This window comes from Myxocyprinus asiaticus, chromosome 13, assembly GCF_019703515.2.
Source record: "Myxocyprinus asiaticus isolate MX2 ecotype Aquarium Trade chromosome 13, UBuf_Myxa_2, whole genome shotgun sequence".
In the NCBI taxonomy this organism is placed as follows: domain Eukaryota; kingdom Metazoa; phylum Chordata; class Actinopteri; order Cypriniformes; family Catostomidae; genus Myxocyprinus; species Myxocyprinus asiaticus.
The window spans coordinates 12,666,193-12,687,267 of record NC_059356.1 but is presented as its reverse complement, the minus strand read 5'-3'; the positions used below and the strand labels follow the sequence as shown (position 1 = coordinate 12,687,267).

The window sequence follows — 21,075 nt, the reverse complement described above, 5'->3', positions numbered from 1 at the left end:
GGGGAGTAGATTCCAGGGGGGACGGGGGGAGGAGAGATTTCAGACCTGACTTAAAAGTCTTCAATGATCACACTGGGCTGTGTTGCAAACTGTTTATCCGGAAAAGTGAAGCAAAAAACACATCATAATAAAAGCATGATTCAAAATAAAATCTAGATGCCTGAAATTGAAGAAACTGAATAAAAATATATTACAAATGTATAGTAAAATGTAATATTCACTGTAATAATAATAATAATAATAATAATAATAAATAATCAATATATCACAAGCAAGACAGCTGTTGAATAAAAGTTCGGTAAAAAAAATGCAATGATATGTTGAAAAGTTCTGTTTTCACTTTATTCAATTTATTGATTAGACACCATTTTGATGATGAAATTCAACTGTAATTATTAAATAATAATAATTAAAATAATTAGTAAATAATTAAAAATAACTAAATTGGTGTGTAATTAGCACATTATCATATTAGCAAATGTTTTCTATGGTAATGAAATTGGTATTGAGAACGGTGAAATTTCACTGGTATCGGTACCGACTACTGACATTTTGGTACCGTGACAACACTACATCTGACCGCTTTGTTTTACAAATATATTTATCTTATATTTGACTGTTTTTTGTACAAAAAAACTTGACTCATATTATAAGTGAACCTCAAGGAACATACTGAAATGATCAAAAAAGACATGTCATGACCCCTTTAAGTATCAAGCAAACATATGTAGTTCAAGTAAGGTGGTATTTTAACATTATATTCTTTGATGATATATACAGTTATAAACATCCTGTAATCCCTGAAACATTCTCACTGTATTTTCTTTTGGTAAATTTGAAAATAATGACTTTTTCCAAACAGCTTTCAAAAGTACTCCTCCTGTCTGCCATTAACAAACAAATGATTCAGCCCCAAAATCATTGGTTGAGCCAATGGTCTGGTCATAGTGCCATAGAGTTAGTATTTACACTTTCTTTTTGAAAAATAAACTACTTTTAGCTTTTAGTTATCTCTGGATATTAAGCAAGTATTTTAAGGCTGGTACAATATATGTTTTAATATATTACAGATATTATTAAGTGTGTTCTAATTCTTGACAGACATTTATTTCATTAGTTTTGCATCCTGAAGTGAAACACATTTTCACATGCTTTCACTCATATCTCCAAACCTTCAGATCTCCCCCCTCCCGACTGTAATGAGGCATATTATTAAAAACAAGTGTGTACTTCTCATCTCAAAACTCATCTATCATTTCACCCATCATGCTGTTTCACTTTTTTCTCTTTAGTTCACCACTCCTCCTCTTGCTCTCTGTCAAGCTGTGTGAACGTGCCCGTGAGGTATTCCCACCGTCATCCACAGCCTGAGAGAATCAAATACACAAACACACACACAAGCCTACAGGTTTAACACAGCCATGCTGGTTTCGATGTGCAACTGATAGTGGCCTGGAGCAACATAAAATGGACAGTGACTGAACATGCATGCAGAACTAGTAGTGCCACAGTTTCTACTTGTGGGGGGTGTCAATATTTCGCAACATTTTAGCTCATAATAATGCTTTGTTGTTCTAATGACAAGTATTAATACTTTTAGTTAATTTGTTGTTACATTAGTGTTTTTGGGATGAAAGATATTGTGTGTGAGAAGGGGAAATATTCTGTGGCATTCGGTCAATGAACATTCAAATAATTTCTGACCAAAACGCAAACTCAGAATGAGTTAAGAATATAAGTCTATAAATGTCCGTACAGATCCTCAGTACTGCTAGCTTTCAAGGGCTGTCATGTAATAAAAAAACACACTGGCTCTACGATGAAGCAAGCTGGGAATTCAGCTTTTGTTGCACAGAGTACCAAAGTCCAATTCAGATGAACGAGAAAAGAGTTAAATAACAGAATAAATCAGTTTTGATCACTAAGCACCAAACATAAAGAATTATGTTAGTGTACTGCAATCTCATATCGCCAGGTCCCTGCTGATTCACAAACCTGTTGTGCATTTACTTGTGTTCTAAAACAGAAAAGGCTCCTAAATGCAGTGAAAAGCAAGGGGCTAAAGGTGATTATTATTCTTAAAGATCTGTTTTATTTAGACATGTAACTGTTTGTCTGAAAACTCTCCAGAATTCAGTAAAAAAAAAAAAAAAAAAAAAAACTCGTAGTGTCAAGCAATGCCATAGTTTCTAAAAGTGTCAATGCGCAAACAGAAGAAGCTTTGACTGCTGATGAAATTGGAACAGGACTCGACAGGCCTAAAACCTGTGTGCGACCGAAACCCACGACAACAGGCGAAACCTGGCAGCAATGTGAGTTAGGGAGGAGGGAAGTTGTGGGGAGGGCAGACAAAGTGAAGAAGCAAAGTGCGAAGTGCACCGTCAGTTACATGCAGGCCCACACTTGTCCTAAACCGGCGGGGTCAGGGGAGCATCTTTCAGCTGTGATTCTCGTAATATCATTACATATTTATGATGACTTAAGGACTTTACTGTTGAACCCGGGAGGAAAAAAATGCTTTCTGCTGATGAAACTGTTTCCTTGAGCTGAATCCCCACATCATCACTGCACGTAACCATATTCAAACAATGGCAGATTTACTAGGAGGATTACACAGTACATATTTTGCCACTTTTCTAAGTAAAGTGGAGATGAAGTAGACTTAAAGGAATATTCTGTGTTCAATACTATTTAATCTCAATCGACAGCATTTGTGGCATAATGTTGATAACCGTCCCTCCTTTTCTTTAAAAAAAAGCAGAAATCTGTTACAGTGCATTTCAAAAGACACAATAGACACAAGTCATAAATGACTGTAAACATGATTTTAGTGTGATAAAATCACTCACTAACCTTTTCTGTGTAAAGTTAGCCAATTTTAAAACTTTGTTACCATGACGATATTATTTTAACAAACCCTATAACCCTAAAATGACTGTTAAAAATGACAATTTAAACAACTTTACAGCTTAAATAATACATTCATTTTAACAGAAGAATTAATGTAAGTGCTTTTATTAAATTATAAGCTTCACATTTCTGCTTTTAAACCCTCAAAAAATTTAACCCATTCACTTCCATTGTAAGTGCCTCACTGTGACCCAGATTTTTGCTGTTTTTAAAGAAAAAATATTAATTTTTGTGGTAATCAATATTATGCCACAAATGCTGCTGATTGAGCTTAACTTGTATTGAACCCAGAACATTCCTTTAACTACATCTGGCCATATTCACTTAAAAAAACATACATTAAATGCAATATTAAAAAATACATTTTTAAGGAAATGTAAGAGGTGGTTGCTAGGGTGTTCTGAGTTGTTGCTAAATGGCTGCTTACTGGCTGAAAACAAAGTAATTGCCCATGTATCTCAGGGGCAGGCAAAAATCCTAAATCAGATTGCTTAGAAAAGTAATAGCACACTGTTCCTAGATTTTTCATTTTTGGGGGAACTATCCCTTTAACCACTTATCACTCGTGTATAACAGCAACATGTTTGCTTTAATAAGTAAACCAAAAATGTAACTAAAATAATATAATATTTGATAAAAATCTTCCCAAACATCTTATTTAAAAAAGGAAGTCTAATATATGGGCTAAAACTGGAACCAATGAAATACTGTTTGGCAGCTGTGGGGAAAGCAACATCTTCTTCACTGTGTCCTGTTCCATTAAATGAAGGCCTAAACAAGATACTTTGTCTTTCATCAAGTTTACAAAAACTAACTGTACATCACAAAGGCTTGTTTATGGTTGTTGCTCCTCATTCCACACCAAAGGTATTAATGCACTCATAGATGCATAGATCAACAAACTAAACCATACTTCTCAGCAGGGAGAGGTTCTGAGCAGGGAGGTGTATAAACTGGTTTTAAGGCGGTAAATAAATCTAGCCGGGTGAACAGGAATGAGAAGACGCTGTTAAGCAGGGCATTTTTAAGCGATTTATAATACAAGCATTAAGCGTTCCCTCATTTAAACTCAAGTCTCCACAGAGTGCATAAAAAGAACATTGTCTTTGTGGAGTAACTCCTTATGATGAAATTAGAGAGCAGTTTTCTGTGACAGCAAGGAGCAAATATACTTAAAGTTGAGGTGTGCAGTTTCTGCACCACTCGAGTCACCAAACAGAATTGCAAAGAATAATGATTGTTTTCAAAAAGGTTTCCTTGAACATTCCTCCCATCTGCCTTTGGTGGGACAAACAGATAATGCCGCCCCAAGCTCACAGCCATTGGTTGATCCAGTGTTGCTGTATCAGGCTAGTCAGGATGCTCAAACAGCGCAATGCTTTGATAGCAACACAGAGCCACAGTGTTTATAATTTACAGGGAAATCATCCTACGAATAGCTTACTTATAGTTGTCTCTGCATATTGAGCTGGGATAGAAGAGAGTATTTTATTTACCAAAAAATTACTATTATTTCACCTTTAAATAATTATCAAGCAGTGTGAAGAAAAGGTATTATTCATTCTGGCATAGAGTGTAGTATTTACTGACTAAAGAACAAACAGCCCGCAGTATGTGGGCAGTAGATTTGCTGCCAGCCTCACTATTCAAATTCCACAGCCTAACCTCACTTACAAAAACTGTATTTTCATTGGATAGAAAGTGCAACTGTAAGGTCAACAGAGCCACCCAAGTTGAGCTGTCATTTTTTACCCATCACTTACCTCAGATCAGCTCTCACCACAGTTGGTTCTGGTGGGAAAAAACATTTCTCCTGGAAGGCATCCAAAAACACCTTCACAAAGGTCTAAGAATGGTCACATCAAACGCTTGTATAAATAGAGCTGTACAAGAGTCACAAGAGTCTCCATCCAGGGTTAGGAAAGAATATATTTTTTTATATTCATATTTCATTTAAGCCTCTAGGCCTGATCCAGATGCCTGCTACACAAGAAATCTATTGAGGTAGACTATTTAAAATTATGTATAAACCAAGGGTGCTATGTAAAACAGATTTCTGAACAATTTTAAATTTTCTGAAAATGTGAGTGGTGCTTGCCAAGGCTCAGGTCAAGTCTATTGTCTGATGGCTTAGATTTGAGGCATCATTCACGTTCGAAGCACAAACAAGTTATGTGCCAAAGTTTATTAATCAAAGTTAGGGATTTGAACAACAGCATTGGCAAGCAGATCTGATGTTAGGAGTTTAATGTATGGCATAAATAAGATGCATTGTGTTTCAGTAAAGTGCAACATTTGAGTTAGTGGTTTGGGGTTCTCACCTGGCAATCTGGTTAACATAGGGCTTTAGTTCATTGGGCTCGTAGGCACGGGCAAAAGCCTAGCACACATAGCAGGCTGCATCACGGACATTTGAGCCGAGACTGCATGCTCCTCTTTTCTCATCATGTGTCAGAGCTTTTAGAATGAGTGGCACAACAGTATAAGTGATACAGACAATAAATTAGGCATGCTAAAATCATATAGTTGGCAAAGACAAATTAAACAATACTGCTCAAATAATGTAGGCCTCATCATTGGGCGGTACATTGAATATGCACAATATCAGAATTCACATGCTGAATTCACACAGAATATGAAATCAGTGTGAGAAACATGACTTTATATGAACTAGATTTGTACTTTTGTAGTTCTTGCATGTAACATTTTTCATCTATTTACCCACAACGGCTGTTTGGATATGCATTTATGCATAGATTTTATTGTTGTTTGAAGAAAATTCAAGGTGAATCTCAGACATGTTCTATGATGTCCATACATTGTTGGGCATTGTTAGTAAACAAATAAATTAGTGAAACACACATAATTATATATATATATGTATCATCCTGCCCAACTCATCTGGAGCTTTACAAGCACAAAACATAGTACTAAGGGGGAAAAGGTATTGATAGATGACTTTTGGAAGGATTTGATTACAGCAAACTCTCTACCTAAAATGTAGGTGGGGCTGATATTGAAATTACAGAGAGTTTATGATTCATGCTCCACACATGTATAATTTTTTTTTTTTTTTTTTTTGCTAAAACAAAACCAAACTTTACCAATACATACTTACAAAGTAGTACATTCCAGTTTTCTGAACATAACTGCTCAGAACAACAATGTTCATTGTCATATGCATATGATGTTGTGGTGCGTTGCTCTTGAAAGACACTTCACATCAGGAGTAGCACTTATTTGGCTTTATGCAAATCTCACTGGTTTGTTCTCAATATGTCCACACCCCTCTGACAAACCTTCTAAAACCTGCTTCATACCTATCTCTACCACTCCTGGGCTAATTCAACTTTTTACGGAAACAAAAAGCCACGAACAGTCCTGACAGGCTTCTAGTCCATGTGGCTTTTCTCTAGCAGGTGAGATGGAAGACAAACTAGCAACGTATTGTGGCTCCGGGCTTGCCTAATATCAGGCACATTGATGCTGCCTCAGGGCTCTACTGCTTGGGCACAGACTCCACCCCACAGAGAGTCACCACCTTAGAGAGAAAGCAAGAGACTCATCAGACTCATCAGAAACCAGAAAGACAGAACACCTATTCAAGCGGACACCCAAGTTCAGGGGCAAACCACATTGGGCCAACTGTTGGGGACGTTATACTCTTCAGGAGGTCTGCAGTGGACATACAGCACCAACGACCAACGACGATACATCCATCATCCACAACGTTGACTGTGACAAAAGGTAACCACCACAAAGTCAATGGGATTTTCAGAGGCATGTATTATTGCTGTTACTGTGTAGTTTTAGCGTATGTAACTGCTGAATTGCTTCTGTACTCATAGCAGGTGTTTCTGGTGTAGCACTGAATTGCTGACTTCAGATGCACCTGTTCAACTTACATATAGTAGAAGATACTCTTATGCATTTGCCATGTGGTACTTATTGAAATTATTCAGACTATGTCTAAATAACCAAAATATTGCATTTCCGAGAAAAAAAAAAAAGAATCTAAATGGAAAGTTTCATATTATGCCAATATCACAAATTATCTAGGTATCTAGAGGGGTGTCTAAGAACATAGAAACACCAAGTAATGGAGTGAAAAGAGATTTCACAAAACAAAACTTTTCTAAAATTATTTTTTGCCTTGAGGAGGGAGCGGCTTCAGATGAAACAAGTGAGACAAAAACTTGAGCCACCACTTCTTGCGACACCGTGTGACAAGCAGGTTCCATAAGGCGGAGTCATTTTCAGCATAACTTGCTTGAAAATCTCTTCTCAGATCTGTCTCCCAATACAAACCTTCAGGCCTCAAAATCTTTGCACACTTACCGGACCATCGTGTATTAGCATTGTAGTGCAGAATTAAAGGGAAGAAATACTGTAAATTCCTTCCCTCAAAGCCTTGAAATCCAATTGGTTACTAATGCTCTAATATTGATTAAATTTAATTCTAATAGCTCTGGTAGCTTCTCTAGTTCTAAGTGTGAGTGAGATCAACTATTAAATGTCTGGAGTTTGTCTCCTGCAGATAAGGTCATGGGAAACAAGTGTATGTAGTTTCCCACGCCATCAGGTTTTAAAGGAGGGAAGCATGTTTCTACAGGCCTACACTGGCTTCAGCAGTGCAGCTAGTGAGCGTGATGCTAATGCACAGGCAAACAAGCAATAACAAAACAGCCCCAGCATAGTTGAAAAGTTGAAGGGAAGTGTTATGCAGTCTTTCTTTCTATAACAAGCAAGTACTGACCCAACAAATAAAAGAAGTTCCGGTGGAAGTTGTGAGAGGATTGTAATTTTTTTTCCTGTTCCCAGACAGGGCTAACGAACCACGCAGTATTGGATTCAGACAAGAACACCAATATGGACACTCTTCAGGGGAGAAAACCAAAGAAACCCCATTATATTCCTCGCCCTCCTGGCAAGCCTTTCAAATTTCAGTGCTTCCAATGTCCCTTCACCTGCAACAACAAGTCTCATCTCTTCAACCACATGAAATACAACCTGTGCAATAACTCCATTTCTCTTGTGTCTCAGCGCATGGAACAGACAGGGAAAACACCCAGAGTCTCTTATCGTAACCTTCCTTTTGATCACAACAGTAAAGCACCACTTCTGGAGGTTGAAGCCAGCAAACCGATGGATAAGGCCAACGACAAGGTTGAACAAGTGGAGATGGGTAAAGAAATGAAAGAAAAGCCTGAAAGTCCAATCAAGGAGGTTACTAAGGTTGTTCTTGGGCCTGTTTGTGAGACCAGGGACAAAAGTGCAGACATGGACAATGCACAATACAAAATATCTTTGGCCTTCACGCCGGTTCCACAAATGTGTGAAAGCAAAGCTCCCTCACTGCCTCCACACAAAGACGACCAATCATCTTCATCCATTCCTCAGTTCTACCAACAAATGATGCCATGGGCTTCCACAACACCCCTTCCTCCTCTAATCCCGAACTACTCGCCATTCATGGTAACTGAGAGGTCTTTGAATTCCCTATACACACCTTACCCACAGAACCATGCAAACATCCAAGCCTACCAACTCACACCTCCAGAGACCCAGAGACCCCTGGTGCCATCACCTCTGGTCCCACCCAGTACATCCCTTCTCCACCCTTATAGATATGGCCATTCTATTATACCTGGTCCACTACCCTACGGTCTCTATCAACACCCTGAACTACACATGCCTTTACAGAAGTCCAGATATTTTCCGCTGGATGTGTACAGCCACAGATTTTATCCCAGAGAGTATGCAGGGCACCTGGTCCCTCTATCACATCATGACCCATACAGCAGGATTCTTGAGGACAGGGGTGTCCAGGAGCACAGCGGGGCTCTGGGTATCCGCCAGAGTCCTTTAGCAGGATGTGCCGCCTCTGGGTCTCCAGACAGGCCAAGTGCGGCAGATGTCACCCAGCATGTCCCCGTTACACTCAGACACACTTTCCATGGGGAGTCACTTCCAGACTACCAATCACAGCATGTTATGCAAGGGCCAACCACAGCCACTGACAGTTTATTGAAGAAATCAAGTGGACAACCTCAAGAGAACACACTACAAAAGAGAGAATGGTAAGTAAAGAGATCTGTAGATGGCAATTATAACCAAGTAAATCTGGTTACGAAGAAAGTAAAAAAATATTATATACTTCACAGAACTTGCAATAATAATTGCACCTTGCTTTTCTTTTCAGGGATAAACTGCATATCACAGTTTCCAAAAGAAACAGTGACATTTCATCAGAGCAGACAGATGTAGAGACCGAGAAAGAGACAGGCCCTCTTAACCTTTCAAAGAGGGACCAGACTGCATCCAGCTACATGACGCACAACTACCCTGAACGAGAGCTCCATTCTGATTCAGAAAGTAGTCAAGAGGATGCGCCGCTCAACCTTTGCCTCAGGGCACAGTCCAACGACCAAGCCCTGCCAAATACCACAGGCTCCGAAATTCCAGAGAAAGAAACCATCTTAAACGCTGAGGCACGCACAATTGCTTCAGACAAAGAACAAGATCCAGACCCATGTGACCAGAGGCACTCAGCGGCCTTTGCTCTGTGTCAGCTTGCCAGCTCAAGGGACATTATCAATGACTCCCTTATTGGCCAACAAAAAATTACTAAGGGCCAAAACAGCCAACGCCTACCTTCCCCAGACAAGCATCTAGCTAAGGACGCTATAGACACACCCAAGCAGAGTACTTGGGCACTGGGACAAAAACGAGCAAACAACAGGCCTCTGAGGCACGCTACCAAAAAAGCAAAGGTAAAAGTACCAGCTCGGACCCAAAGAAAAAGGTCGCAAAACTGCTGATGCAGAAATTTCAAAGGGTGGACAGGAAGGGGCTCCGATCAAAAGATCATCAGTTGCAGACTTTACAGGAAGATGACCAGAAGATACACTAAATACACTAAATACATTTATTATTACTGCATTTATGTCTGTGAAATGTATATTTGTGAAGATGTTTAATAGTTAATTTTGAGCATATTCTTGCTGTACAACATTATGCACTGACTGGAAAAAAAGGGTGGCACACCTCTTCTGGGAATTTACTCTTCGATAGACAAACTTAGAAAAACTTGATACACTTAACTGTTTATTAAAGGCAGCTGGGTGATGGTATTTTTTAAATAAAGAAGCTTGTCAAACTTGTAGTATTTGAATAAAATATTTGAAGCTTGCTTGATGCAGATGAGCGATTTGTAAGGTGTTAAAAAAAAAGGTTATAGCTATAATACAACAATTCATGCTATTAGCAAAATATTGCCAAAGGATGCCAGAGATTGAAAAGGAATAGCACAAATTTAACACAAGAGTTTCATAAGAGAAGGCAAACCAACCATCTAAAAGCCGTGAAGGAAGCAGCAGTCCTCTCTGACCCAGCTCTGCAAGAGCCAGGCAGCCCCCATGCCAGGCCATGTTTCTTGGAAACTGTAATACAAACATATCAATAATTCTAAGAAACACTAAGTGTGTAAAAACACTTAAGTCATACTGTTGTTAGCCTCTTGTTATAGTATAGGCGCACCTGAAACACTCTAGAACAGATTCCACCTCCATCGTCTGCAAGCTCTTTAGGCGGTCTACCAGTCACCCTTCCAATCCTGCAGGTGGTTGAAAAGAGAAAGACCAATTAAATACTCCTTACTAGGGATTACGATTGGTAATAATCGATTATCAGAATAATCGACAACAAAGAAAATGATCAAAAACACAGAATTAGCAGAAAGACTAAAACAAATTAAATGTTCAGAAAGTTTAGTTTTACATGGCTTACTTTTACCATTTTGTTTTCTAGCATGAGTTATCTGATACTAGCAAATTCCATCCATCCAAATGCCATGCCAATGATAATTAAAAATGTAAATAAAATAATGAATAGCAACAGAAGGAACATTTGAACACCAGACTGAGATTCATATTTAAATCAGTAAATAGAGTCAGCTTAACTTTACCCACACAATAAAAGAACATGTGTTTATGTTTAAGTTTAACATAATTAAGTTAAATTTATATGTTTAAGTTTACAGAGAGAGATACCGTTCTGCCAGAGGAACGATGGTGAGCCATATAAAAAGAGGCTGTCTGTCACGTTATTTAACTATTTAGGTCAGAGTAAACTGGTCAACATAAATCGCATTTGATTGGTTACAAGAAACAGGTAGACCTGCCTTCCCCTCGTGCTTGCAAAACTCATTTGAGTGAGAAGTTCGTGCCAAAAGTGTGAGTGCAACAAAAGGGAAGACGGAACAATGAATATCGGATTATTTCTGGAAAATATGTTCGTCATTTACACTTTTGCAATAGTTTAGGTAAATCCACTTTGCTGTTCATGACACCCTTTCTTTGCTTGCATCAATGATTGCAGGTTTGCAATGTGTTGGGCCATGTTAAGTCGAAACAACAGTGCCAAAAGTGTAAACTCGAGAAAGAAAAATATGAAGCTACAGATTCACAACATATGAGTTACACTTATGCAAAGTATTCAGAAGTTGCAAATCTTTTTTTTGAATGCTTGCAACTTGATTTACACCTTTACAAAAAGTTTTGTGCGCATTATTTTATTTTTTTACGCAGTGTGTGTATTTACATTTTGTAAAACCATATGTCTGTAAACTTCATAGTCTTCACTTTACTCCATTTATTGATTTAAATATGAGTCTCAGTCTGGTGTTCAAATGTTCCTTGAGCATGTGCTCGTGTATGTCAATCAAACCAATAACAGAGAAAGAGAGAGCAATCATTTTGTTTCAACTATGCAGATAGATAAAATATTTGTTGTTGGACATTTTAAGATTTAATGTAACTAATCAATTAAAAGCCTACATATAACACACAAAAAAGTACATTTCATAACAGTTAAGTTCAGTTAACAGTCCCTTATATTTACAGAAAAAAGACATTAAAGTAACGTGTTACCCTGTTGAATGAGAATGTTCCTGCAGAACATTCTCTAAACACTTAGGTTGTGGTGTTGTTTTTCTTTAATTTCATTTTTAATTGAGTGGTCTAAATTGTCCTGTTGCTTCCAAACTGAATAACAATAACAAAAAAATATTTTTTAGCAAAATATAGGAATTTAGTAAAAAAAAATATATTATTTAAAGATATTACGACAATCATAATAATAATCCTAATTCACTTTTACTTTGTTAACATTGTATCAATATCCTGCTTTAGTAATCTCAGCTTTGTTAAAGACAAGTATGGGACTGAATTACCTAAACTGGCCCAGATACAAAATAAAAAAATAAATAAAAAAATTCAAAAAACATAAAACAAACTGTATCATGAACTTGACACATCGTTTTTACTCCTTAGCAGAAGACCATCACACTATTGTCTCTTTATCTTTCAGCCCCACCAACAGTTGTTCTGCAACAATGGAAAGGTAAATTAGCAGTACAAGAGACCATTCAGGTATATTTGTCAAACACAAACATACTAAAGAAATTACTTACCAATTACATTCACCACCTCTGGCATGTCATAGTCTTCTTCCGCACTGACAGACTCTAGAACGGGTTTTACACCTCCTGTGATGGCAGACTGGGCCAGGTTCACTGCGAGTGACAGACTTCCTCTCTGGTATCTGGATGACATAAAATAAAAATAAACAAGTCAACCTTTTTAAGCAAGGATTCCTTGGAACAGTCATCATATTTTTGTCAATCAGCCTCCATTTACCTCCATTTGGCCAGTTGCGGTTTCAAAAAGATGAGGCCCAGTCTCTGGACTACCTTTACTCCCAACGTCCGCAACGTGGCCTGGTTACTCTCCACTATTCTCTTTTGATTCAGGCATTGAAGCACTGTGGGGGCTGTCGAACAACAGAGATCAGGTAAAGATTTAAAACATTATATGGTTGTAAATTTTGATACTGTTCAGAAAAAAACAAAGAACTTGAGGATTTATACACACCATATTGTAGGGCCTGGTAAGAAATGGCCAAATGATTAGAAGAATGGCTGTGTCTTGATCAAGCACGTCAATAAAATCCATACCTATGGCATTCTTATTTATGTCAATGGCAGTTGTTTGGCTGGCATCTGACCCTTCAGAAGAATGCAGCCTGTATGCTGCTATCTTGGACACATAGTTCTAGGTACAGAAGTTTCTGAACCAATTACCTGAACCAAAAAATTGACAAAAATGACTGCCCAATGCACTTTACTAGCCATTATCTTGAGCTGTGATGTCAATGGCAGCAGAGAGGGGAATAAAGTACATTTCACAGGTTATAAGAGCCTTATATAGACTTATAAGTCACTGCCAAAAAATCTACCACAATATAATGAAATCTTTGCAATTTAATTTTATTATTTTTGCTGCAAAATGTTTTATTTTGCCACAATACATGGCTACTTTTGAAAGGCTGTCAATGGAGAAAGATGATTTTTGCCCCAAGAATGGAGCAGTTATGTCATCTAAAGGCTAATTGTCTAATTGTCCCATGCTAGCCAGCCAAACACTGATTCCATGGTGTTGACCAACAACCATACTTTCCCTTTAGGAATCTTTTGAGCCTTTGACGTGAAGTCAAATTCATTTAACTGGTTTGCAATGTGCCTTGGGAAAAGCTGAACCCCGTTAAACTCTGTGCCAGAAGCAGCAGCCTCATGTAATTTGCGAGCTTAAAAGAGCACTGTACATGTTCCTGCTCGCTGCTTTGTGGCATTTATAGCATATATGCAAAGCTTTGATGGCAGTTTTAGCACCCCGGGCATTGCAAACACACAGAGCCAGTTTTGAGCGCCTCAGGCGACAGAGACACACTTTACAAAAGAATAACCTCAGTATCGTTTTAACAGCACTCCCAACACTAAAACACACATAGGACGTTTAATGCAAAGAAACAAATCCTGATTAGGATCAGTCATTAAAATGAACAATCGTATGTGTTCTAACACACCAATTGAAAAATACAGTATGGAGGGCATGCAACCTCTTCTGGTCTCTGAATTGTCAGGTATTGACTGCATAGCGTGTGTGTGTGTAGTTACAGACAGGTGCAGGAATTGCAGGCCAAACTCTTTGACCTGTGAGTATTTACAGCTGTCAGTCAGAGAGCATTTGAAAAGTTAAATGTGTTTTTATATTGTTTTAACTGCTAAATCTTCATGGTAATCAGTTTTATTTAATAATGTATAATGAATAAATAAATAAATAACCTTTAACACATTTATCATTGCAAATACAAATTTTAGATAACTATAATCCAAATTACGTAATGGAATTGGTCTGAATGGAATACAAGCTTACCATTTTCTGAATACTATGCAGTATGTACACTGCCCACTATTAAAGAAAACAAATGTATGTTAAACAGAATGCATTCTGCACATTTTGCCAAATGTTGTAGGCATGTGAATCCCTAGTGGTTCATGATGGAAATGCAAGGGGCTGATAAACTGATAAAAAATAATTTATTAGAAAATGTGTAAAATCAAAACAATTAAAATATAACTTCAATATTAAAAACAAAAATTAGATTTATTATTCCTTATATTTATAGAAAGGTCAATAAAAATTAATACTAGAAATCTCGGGTACTTTAGGTAGGCCTAAATAATTTAGGTCATAAAGGATCAACTGACAAAAAAATAAGTAAATAAAACAGTGGAAGGGTCGACAATAGGTCAGCTTTGGTTTATTTTTTCAAAGGATTTAAGGGCTTGACTGTTTTTATTCTGGTACAGAAGTGAAAGTGGAAGACAAACTATAAGATCTTCTTGTATTTGGCTGATCTGTTGTTGGGTGGCTCTGTAATGTATTAGATTTCTTATAATGCGTAAACATGAGTAAGCCAGACCAAGTGCTTGTGGGAAAAATGATGTATTGAATTTACTGGACTGATGTTGACATCAGTTGCAATGTAAAAGTATCTGACGTGTAACAATAATACATACACATAATTCTTAAGCATATTTTTCTTCATGTGCTAAAAATACTGGATTTGTGGCTCACCAGTGAGTGTAAAGCTCCATCGAGTGCCACAGTTCCCTCCATGGTCAGCTCACTGGTCTGAGAGATGGTGGTAAGACTCCCGTCCAGAAAATCACCCAGCCACTTTTGCTTCACATCTGGACAAGTCACAAACCTTTGCAGACAATGCAATTGATTGAAGCAAAGCAAGAAATCTACACGTTCAGACAGTACCCTCTACTGCTCAGAGAGTGACACTAACAAAGTGGATTAGGCACCTGCTTTTGGAGGAGTGTGCAAATAGAAATGAGTAGAGTGAAAGTCAGGAATCGTTTTTATTACACTTGGAAAAAGGTCTGGGCGATAAAGCTAATATTCAGCCTTTTACAATACTTAATTATATATTTGTCAGTATTTGCTCTGAAATAGCTCAAAGGCTGTTGTTATCAGAGTAACCATCATTTCATTACAACAAAAATGTTTAAAACACGTAGTAAAATATAGTAAAAAATCTACTGATAAAGCATCTAATGATTTTTCCCATGTTTGTTTTGTTTTTGTTTTTTTACTAACGGAACACAAGGAATTATAATTAATCAATTTTATTTGTATGAACAAAAATAGAATAAAAATAGTAACAAACAGCCATATTTATTGACATATATTTTTACAAAATCAGTTTAATACTAAATCAATTTTAATTGTGATATGATGCTGCTATTCTGTATATTGTCCAACCCAAACCATATCATGCACTAATATTTGGTGGGGAAAAAACTAAAACAAACAAACAAATGAACTCAAAGGTATACAGTAGTTCACCCAAAAATGAAAATTCTCTCATCATTTACTCACCCTCATGCCATCCCAGATGTGTATGACTTTCTTTCTCCTGTGGAACACAGACACATTTTTTTAGAAGAATATTTCAGCTCTGTAGGTCCATACAATACAAGTGAATGGTGATCAGAAATTTGAAGCTCCAAAAAGGCAGCATAAAAGTAATCCATACGACTTCAGTGGTTAAATCCATGTCTTCTGTAGAGATATGATAAGTGTGGATGAGAAACAGATCAATATTTAAGACCTTTTATAGTATAAATTCTCCTCCCTGCGCAGCAGGTGGCAATATGCACGAAGAATGCGAATCACCAAAAACAAAAGAAGAAGAAAGTGAAAGTGGAGATTGATGGTAAAAAAGAACTTAAATATTTAACTGTTTCTCACCCATACCTATTATATCACTTCTGAAGACATGAAATGAACCACTGGAGTCATATGGATTACTTTTATGCTGCCTTTATGTGCTTTTTGGAGCTTTAAAGTTCTAGCCACCATTTACTTGCATTGTCTGGACCAACAGAGCTGAAATATTCTTCTGAAAATCTTCGTTTGTGTTCTGCAGAAAAAAGAAAGTCACAGACACCTGGGATGTCATGAGGGTGAGTAAATGATGAGAATTTTCATTTTTGGGTGAACTTAGTAACCTTTAACTTAGTAACTTACTTTGATTTCATTACTGCTGCAGCATCTCGAGATTTGTCACTCACTTTGAGAAAAGACTGTAAGACAATAATAGAACATGAAGACAAATGTCTTGTTCAATCATAAGATGATTTTCTCATGACAATGTACAGTATATCACTATATCACTCAAATATCACTGGTTCAAATCTACACCAAATAAATTTAAAATTAATAAAAGTCAACATCATCAAATCAACATCAAATTAATACTGATGTGGAAGTTTATGTGTGGTCTGTGAATCTGGGTGTTACCTTGGCAACAGCAAGGATTTGATCCACGATGGTCTCTCTGTTGAGCCCGGGGTCAGTGGACAGCTTTCCATCCAGGCGGGAGAGGTCAAAGGGAATGAAACATGTCATGGAGAGCCAGAGCAGGAGTATGTAGCACGTCTCTCAGGTCTAATAAAAAACATATGGTAGCTTGTTAAATAGATGACATACAATGTTTCTCCTTTGAGATTTGGGAACTTTTGAGACAGACTGTATCTCCGCTTGGTACGGCAATAGCACCACCCACAACCGCAAAGCCCTGCAAAGGGTGGTGTAAACTGCCAGACACAACATCGGAGGTGAGCTTCCCTCCCTCCAGGACATATATAACAGGCGGTGTGTGAAAAAAGCTCGGAGGATCATCAGAGACTCCAGCCACCCGAGCCATGTGCTGTTCTCACTGCTACCATCAGTCAGGCGGTATTGCAGCATCAGGACCCGCACCAGCTGACTTCATGACAGCTTCTTCCCCCAAGCAATCAGACTTTTGAACTCGATCTCTCACGATCAATATACATCAGCACGGCACTTTATTAATCTTATTATCTCACACTGGACTGTCATAAATTATATTCTCTCTTAACAACACACTGGCAACTGACTATCAGCCGACAGCCTGAATGTCAATACAGTACAATTCAACCTACTGTATATTTTATATATACTATATATATATATATATATATATATATATATATATATATATACTATTTTTATTGTATAATGTGTATTCTATATTGTGTGTATGTGTATTCTATGTTGTGTGTATTGTATACTGTATATTGTATATTATTATTTGTATATTGTGTTGTGTAATTATGTGTATATTAGATATGTAAATTGTGTTGTGTAAATCTGATGTTTATTGTAAATTGGTATATGTCTCATCACTGTCATGACTGCTATGTTGCTCGGAACTGCACCCAAGACTTTCACCTACTATTGCACTTGTGTATATGGTTGTGTGACAATAAAAGTAAAAGTAAAAAAGTGAAAAGTGGATGGGTCAATACAAATAATAATGATCCCGATAATAATAAAAATGTATGATTTGACCCCTTTAAGAACTCTAGAAACTAATTAAGCATGCATGCTTATGTCTTGCAGTGTAATGGGGCTCATTACATAGCCCATGAGCAGTTATGAAACAGAGGGACTAACTCACCTCAGTGTCTTTCGGGTCCTGTCTGCATAAAAGGTCCAGAACCGGCTGAACATCTGACACCTCATGGAGGAAGAGCTGCATGAAGATTTTGTATCCTCTGATCTACAAAATCACAAAATTACAGATAAAAAACTAAAATCCCCCCACTGTATGCCTGCAGAGACATTATCAGTCAAACTTGGAGAGATGTGTACTGGCTTGCCTTTGAGGTGATATAGTGGAATTTAAAACGGACCAGAAGAGGTGGTGACTTCTCACTGCGGATCATCTCCAAGAGCATGCCCAGCATCCACTCTGCACAACAAATACAGCTAAACTAATGACATGCAATCGCTGAGATCAAATCTCACATCCATGACACTGGTCGTCTAGTTTCAGTGACTGGAAATACTCTTACCTAGATGAGGGTCTAGAAGATGTGGCTGCTCCTGGTAGCGATCCAAGATAACTGCAAAAGTTAATCAGAACACAAATGTACTTTCCTAAATTCTTATATAGGTGGGATGGATGGACATTGACAGACAAATGGAGAAACAGACAGATAGACAGACAGACAGACAGACAGACAGATAGATAGATAGATAGATAGATAGATAGATAATCTGACAGAAAAAATTGAAAAAGAGTAAAACATAAGCATAAAAGACAGACAGACATACATACAGACAGACAGACAGATATTAAAGAGTAAAACATAGACAGAAAAAACAGACAGACAGACAGACAAACAGACAGACAGACAGACAGATAGATAGATAGATAGATAGATAGATAGATAGATAGATGATAGATAGATAGATAGATAGATAGATAGATAGATAATCTGACAGAAAAAAATATTAAAGAGTAAAACATAGACAGAATAAACAGACAGACAGACAGACAGATAGACAGATAGATAGATAGATAGATAGATAGATAGATAGATAGATAGATAGATAGATAGATAATCTGACAGAAAAAAATATTAGAGTAAAACATAGACAGAAAAAACAGACAGACAGACAGACAGATAGATAGATAGATAGATAGATAGATAGATAGATAGATAGATAGATAGATAGATAGATAGATAATTGACAGAAAAAGAGATAATCTAACAGAAAAAAATAGAAAGAGTAAAACATTGACAGAAAAAAACAGACAGACAGACAGACATATAGATAGACTGAGAAATAGACAGACAGATAGACAGACAGACAGACAGGCAAACAGACAGACAGACAGACAGACAGACAGACAGACAGACAGATAGATAGATAGATAGATAGATAGATAGATAATCTGATAGATAGATAGATATGATAGAGTAGATAGATAGATTGACAGACAGACAGATAGATAATCTGACAGAAAAAAATAGAGAGTAAAACATAGACAGAGAAAATAGACAGACAGACAGACTGACTGCAATATAAAGTGGAGCCACACACACAATATAATGACAATCAAATAAAGGAATTTTTCTTTTGTTAATTTTTTTTATTCAGTACAATACAGTAAATCAAAAGTGTCAAGGGATTGTATGCCGAAAAACAAAGAAATCATATGTAGATGCAAAGGCATGTAAGTAAATAAAAGTTGCTACTCTCCAAGAGAGGAGATCCGACCCCAGAGACAGAGAGAGAGCCCCTAAACAACTGAAAAAAAAAACCGGATTAAACAAATCAATGACCCCCAACAGATAACGATTGCCCCGCACTGCCACTGCAGGACAGGCCTCAACAGCCAGGGTTGTAACACTGCACAACAAACACATGTGCCCTTGGCATGGAGTCCTTCAGAACCCAAGACCAACTGAGAGTCCGAGCAAAATGATAGGATTTCTCTCACTCCCTTTGTTATTTTCATATGTTTAACGGGGCTTCTTTTTCTACCTGCTAACTTTGTGAGCAACAGCTTGCAATTAAAATAGATTATCATTTGAAATACACAGTAATACACAGTAAAAGAAAAAGGAGTCAAGTGGCGCTATGCGAGTGGAAGCAGCGTAGTGGTGTTCTCCGCTACACTTTGCTACAATTATCCTTTCAACCAACATAACTCAATGAGAACTGATTTAGTTTTGATTGTTAAACTGCGTGGGTAGTGTAGGATGTCGAAGAATTCAAAATAGGTCCTCAGTGTCCTCTGTGGGCGTGGCATGGGAGGCACTTAAGGCAGTTCTTTGGGGTCGGATCATACAATATGCCTCACTCATTAAAAAAGATCAAAGCACAGAAATTCATGGAATTTGAAAAAAGTTTTAAAGTGCTGAAAAAGAGCTGAAGCGCCGAATGTCATACAATGGTCTTAGAGAGTTGATTCAGCTTAAATATAGGTACAATATTGTTCTGGCACAGAAGGTAGAGTTTGCTTATTCAGGGCAAGACAAGAGTTGGAAGACAAGGCAGGGAAACTTCTTGCCAGATACATAAAACAGAGAGAGATATTTTTTCACCATTCCTTCAGTGAAGTCTTCTGGAGGCAATATATCTACCTCTGCCACAGATATTAATAAAGCCTTTAAATAATTCTATTTCTATCTTTATAGTTCCATGTCTTCGACTACCGATAAGGATATTAGAAACTTTGTAGAGCCGTTAGAACTTCCTAAATTGATGAATGATCAAAAAGACTTTCTTGACTCAAAAATTATTTTGGAGGAGCTTGTTGAGGTAATTAAAGCCTTGCCAACAGGTAAACCACCAGGGCCAGATGGTTTTGCCACAGTTGTTTTAGATCTTATGTCACAGAACTGGCTCCACTTATGTTAGAAGTTTACACAGAGTCATTAAAGAAAGGTGAACTACCACCAACCATGACGCAAGCCCTGATCAGTCTCATTATTAAAAAAGATAAAGTTATTGTCCAATTTCACTGATCCAGTTAGATATAAAAATATTGACAAAAATTCTGGCTAATCAATTAAGCAGAGTAATTACATCTCTCATACATATAGATCAAGTGGGGTTTATTTGTGGTCATAGTTTTTCTGATAATATTAGACATTTTATAAATATTATGTGGTCAGTAGCAAATGATCAGACCCCGATTGCTGCCATCTCACTTGACACCGAGGAATGGGACTATCATTTTAAGATTTTGGAAATGTATGGGTTTGGGAACACTTTTATTGGGTGGATTAAGTTACTCTATAAACATCTGTTAGTGGCAGTGCAAACTAATGGATTAATTTCAGATTATTTTTGTCTTTGTAGGGGAACCCTACAAAGCTGTTCTGTCTTGCCCTGGAACCATTAGCAGCCACAATAAGATAAAAGGATA

At 37.3% G+C, this 21,075-nt stretch overlaps 1 protein-coding gene and 1 pseudogene across 1 annotated transcript; one reads left to right on the top strand and one right to left on the bottom strand.

The window, feature by feature from the left end:
- LOC127450608 (tubulin-specific chaperone D-like) overlaps positions 1-21,075 on the bottom strand; it is a 79,361-nt pseudogene that overhangs the window by 37,123 nt on the left and 21,163 nt on the right.
- Positions 6,276-10,094, top strand: LOC127450641 (zinc finger protein 750-like). Its single transcript, XM_051714905.1, has 3 exons — positions 6,276-6,657; positions 7,732-8,990; positions 9,113-10,094. The coding sequence occupies exons 2-3, from the start codon at positions 7,780-7,782 to the stop codon at positions 9,729-9,731; spliced, it is 1,830 nt and encodes a 609-aa protein (XP_051570865.1). The 5' UTR covers positions 6,276-6,657; positions 7,732-7,779; the 3' UTR covers positions 9,732-10,094.

Excerpts from the sequence above, each read along its gene's own strand:
- LOC127450641 (XM_051714905.1), top strand. The coding sequence starts at position 7,780 with ATGGACACTCTTCAGGGGAGAAAACCAAAGAAACCCCATTATATTCCT. Across the intron at positions 8,991-9,112 it reads ACACTACAAAAGAGAGAATG|GGATAAACTGCATATCACAG; the intron begins GTAAGTAAAGAG and ends TTTTCTTTTCAG.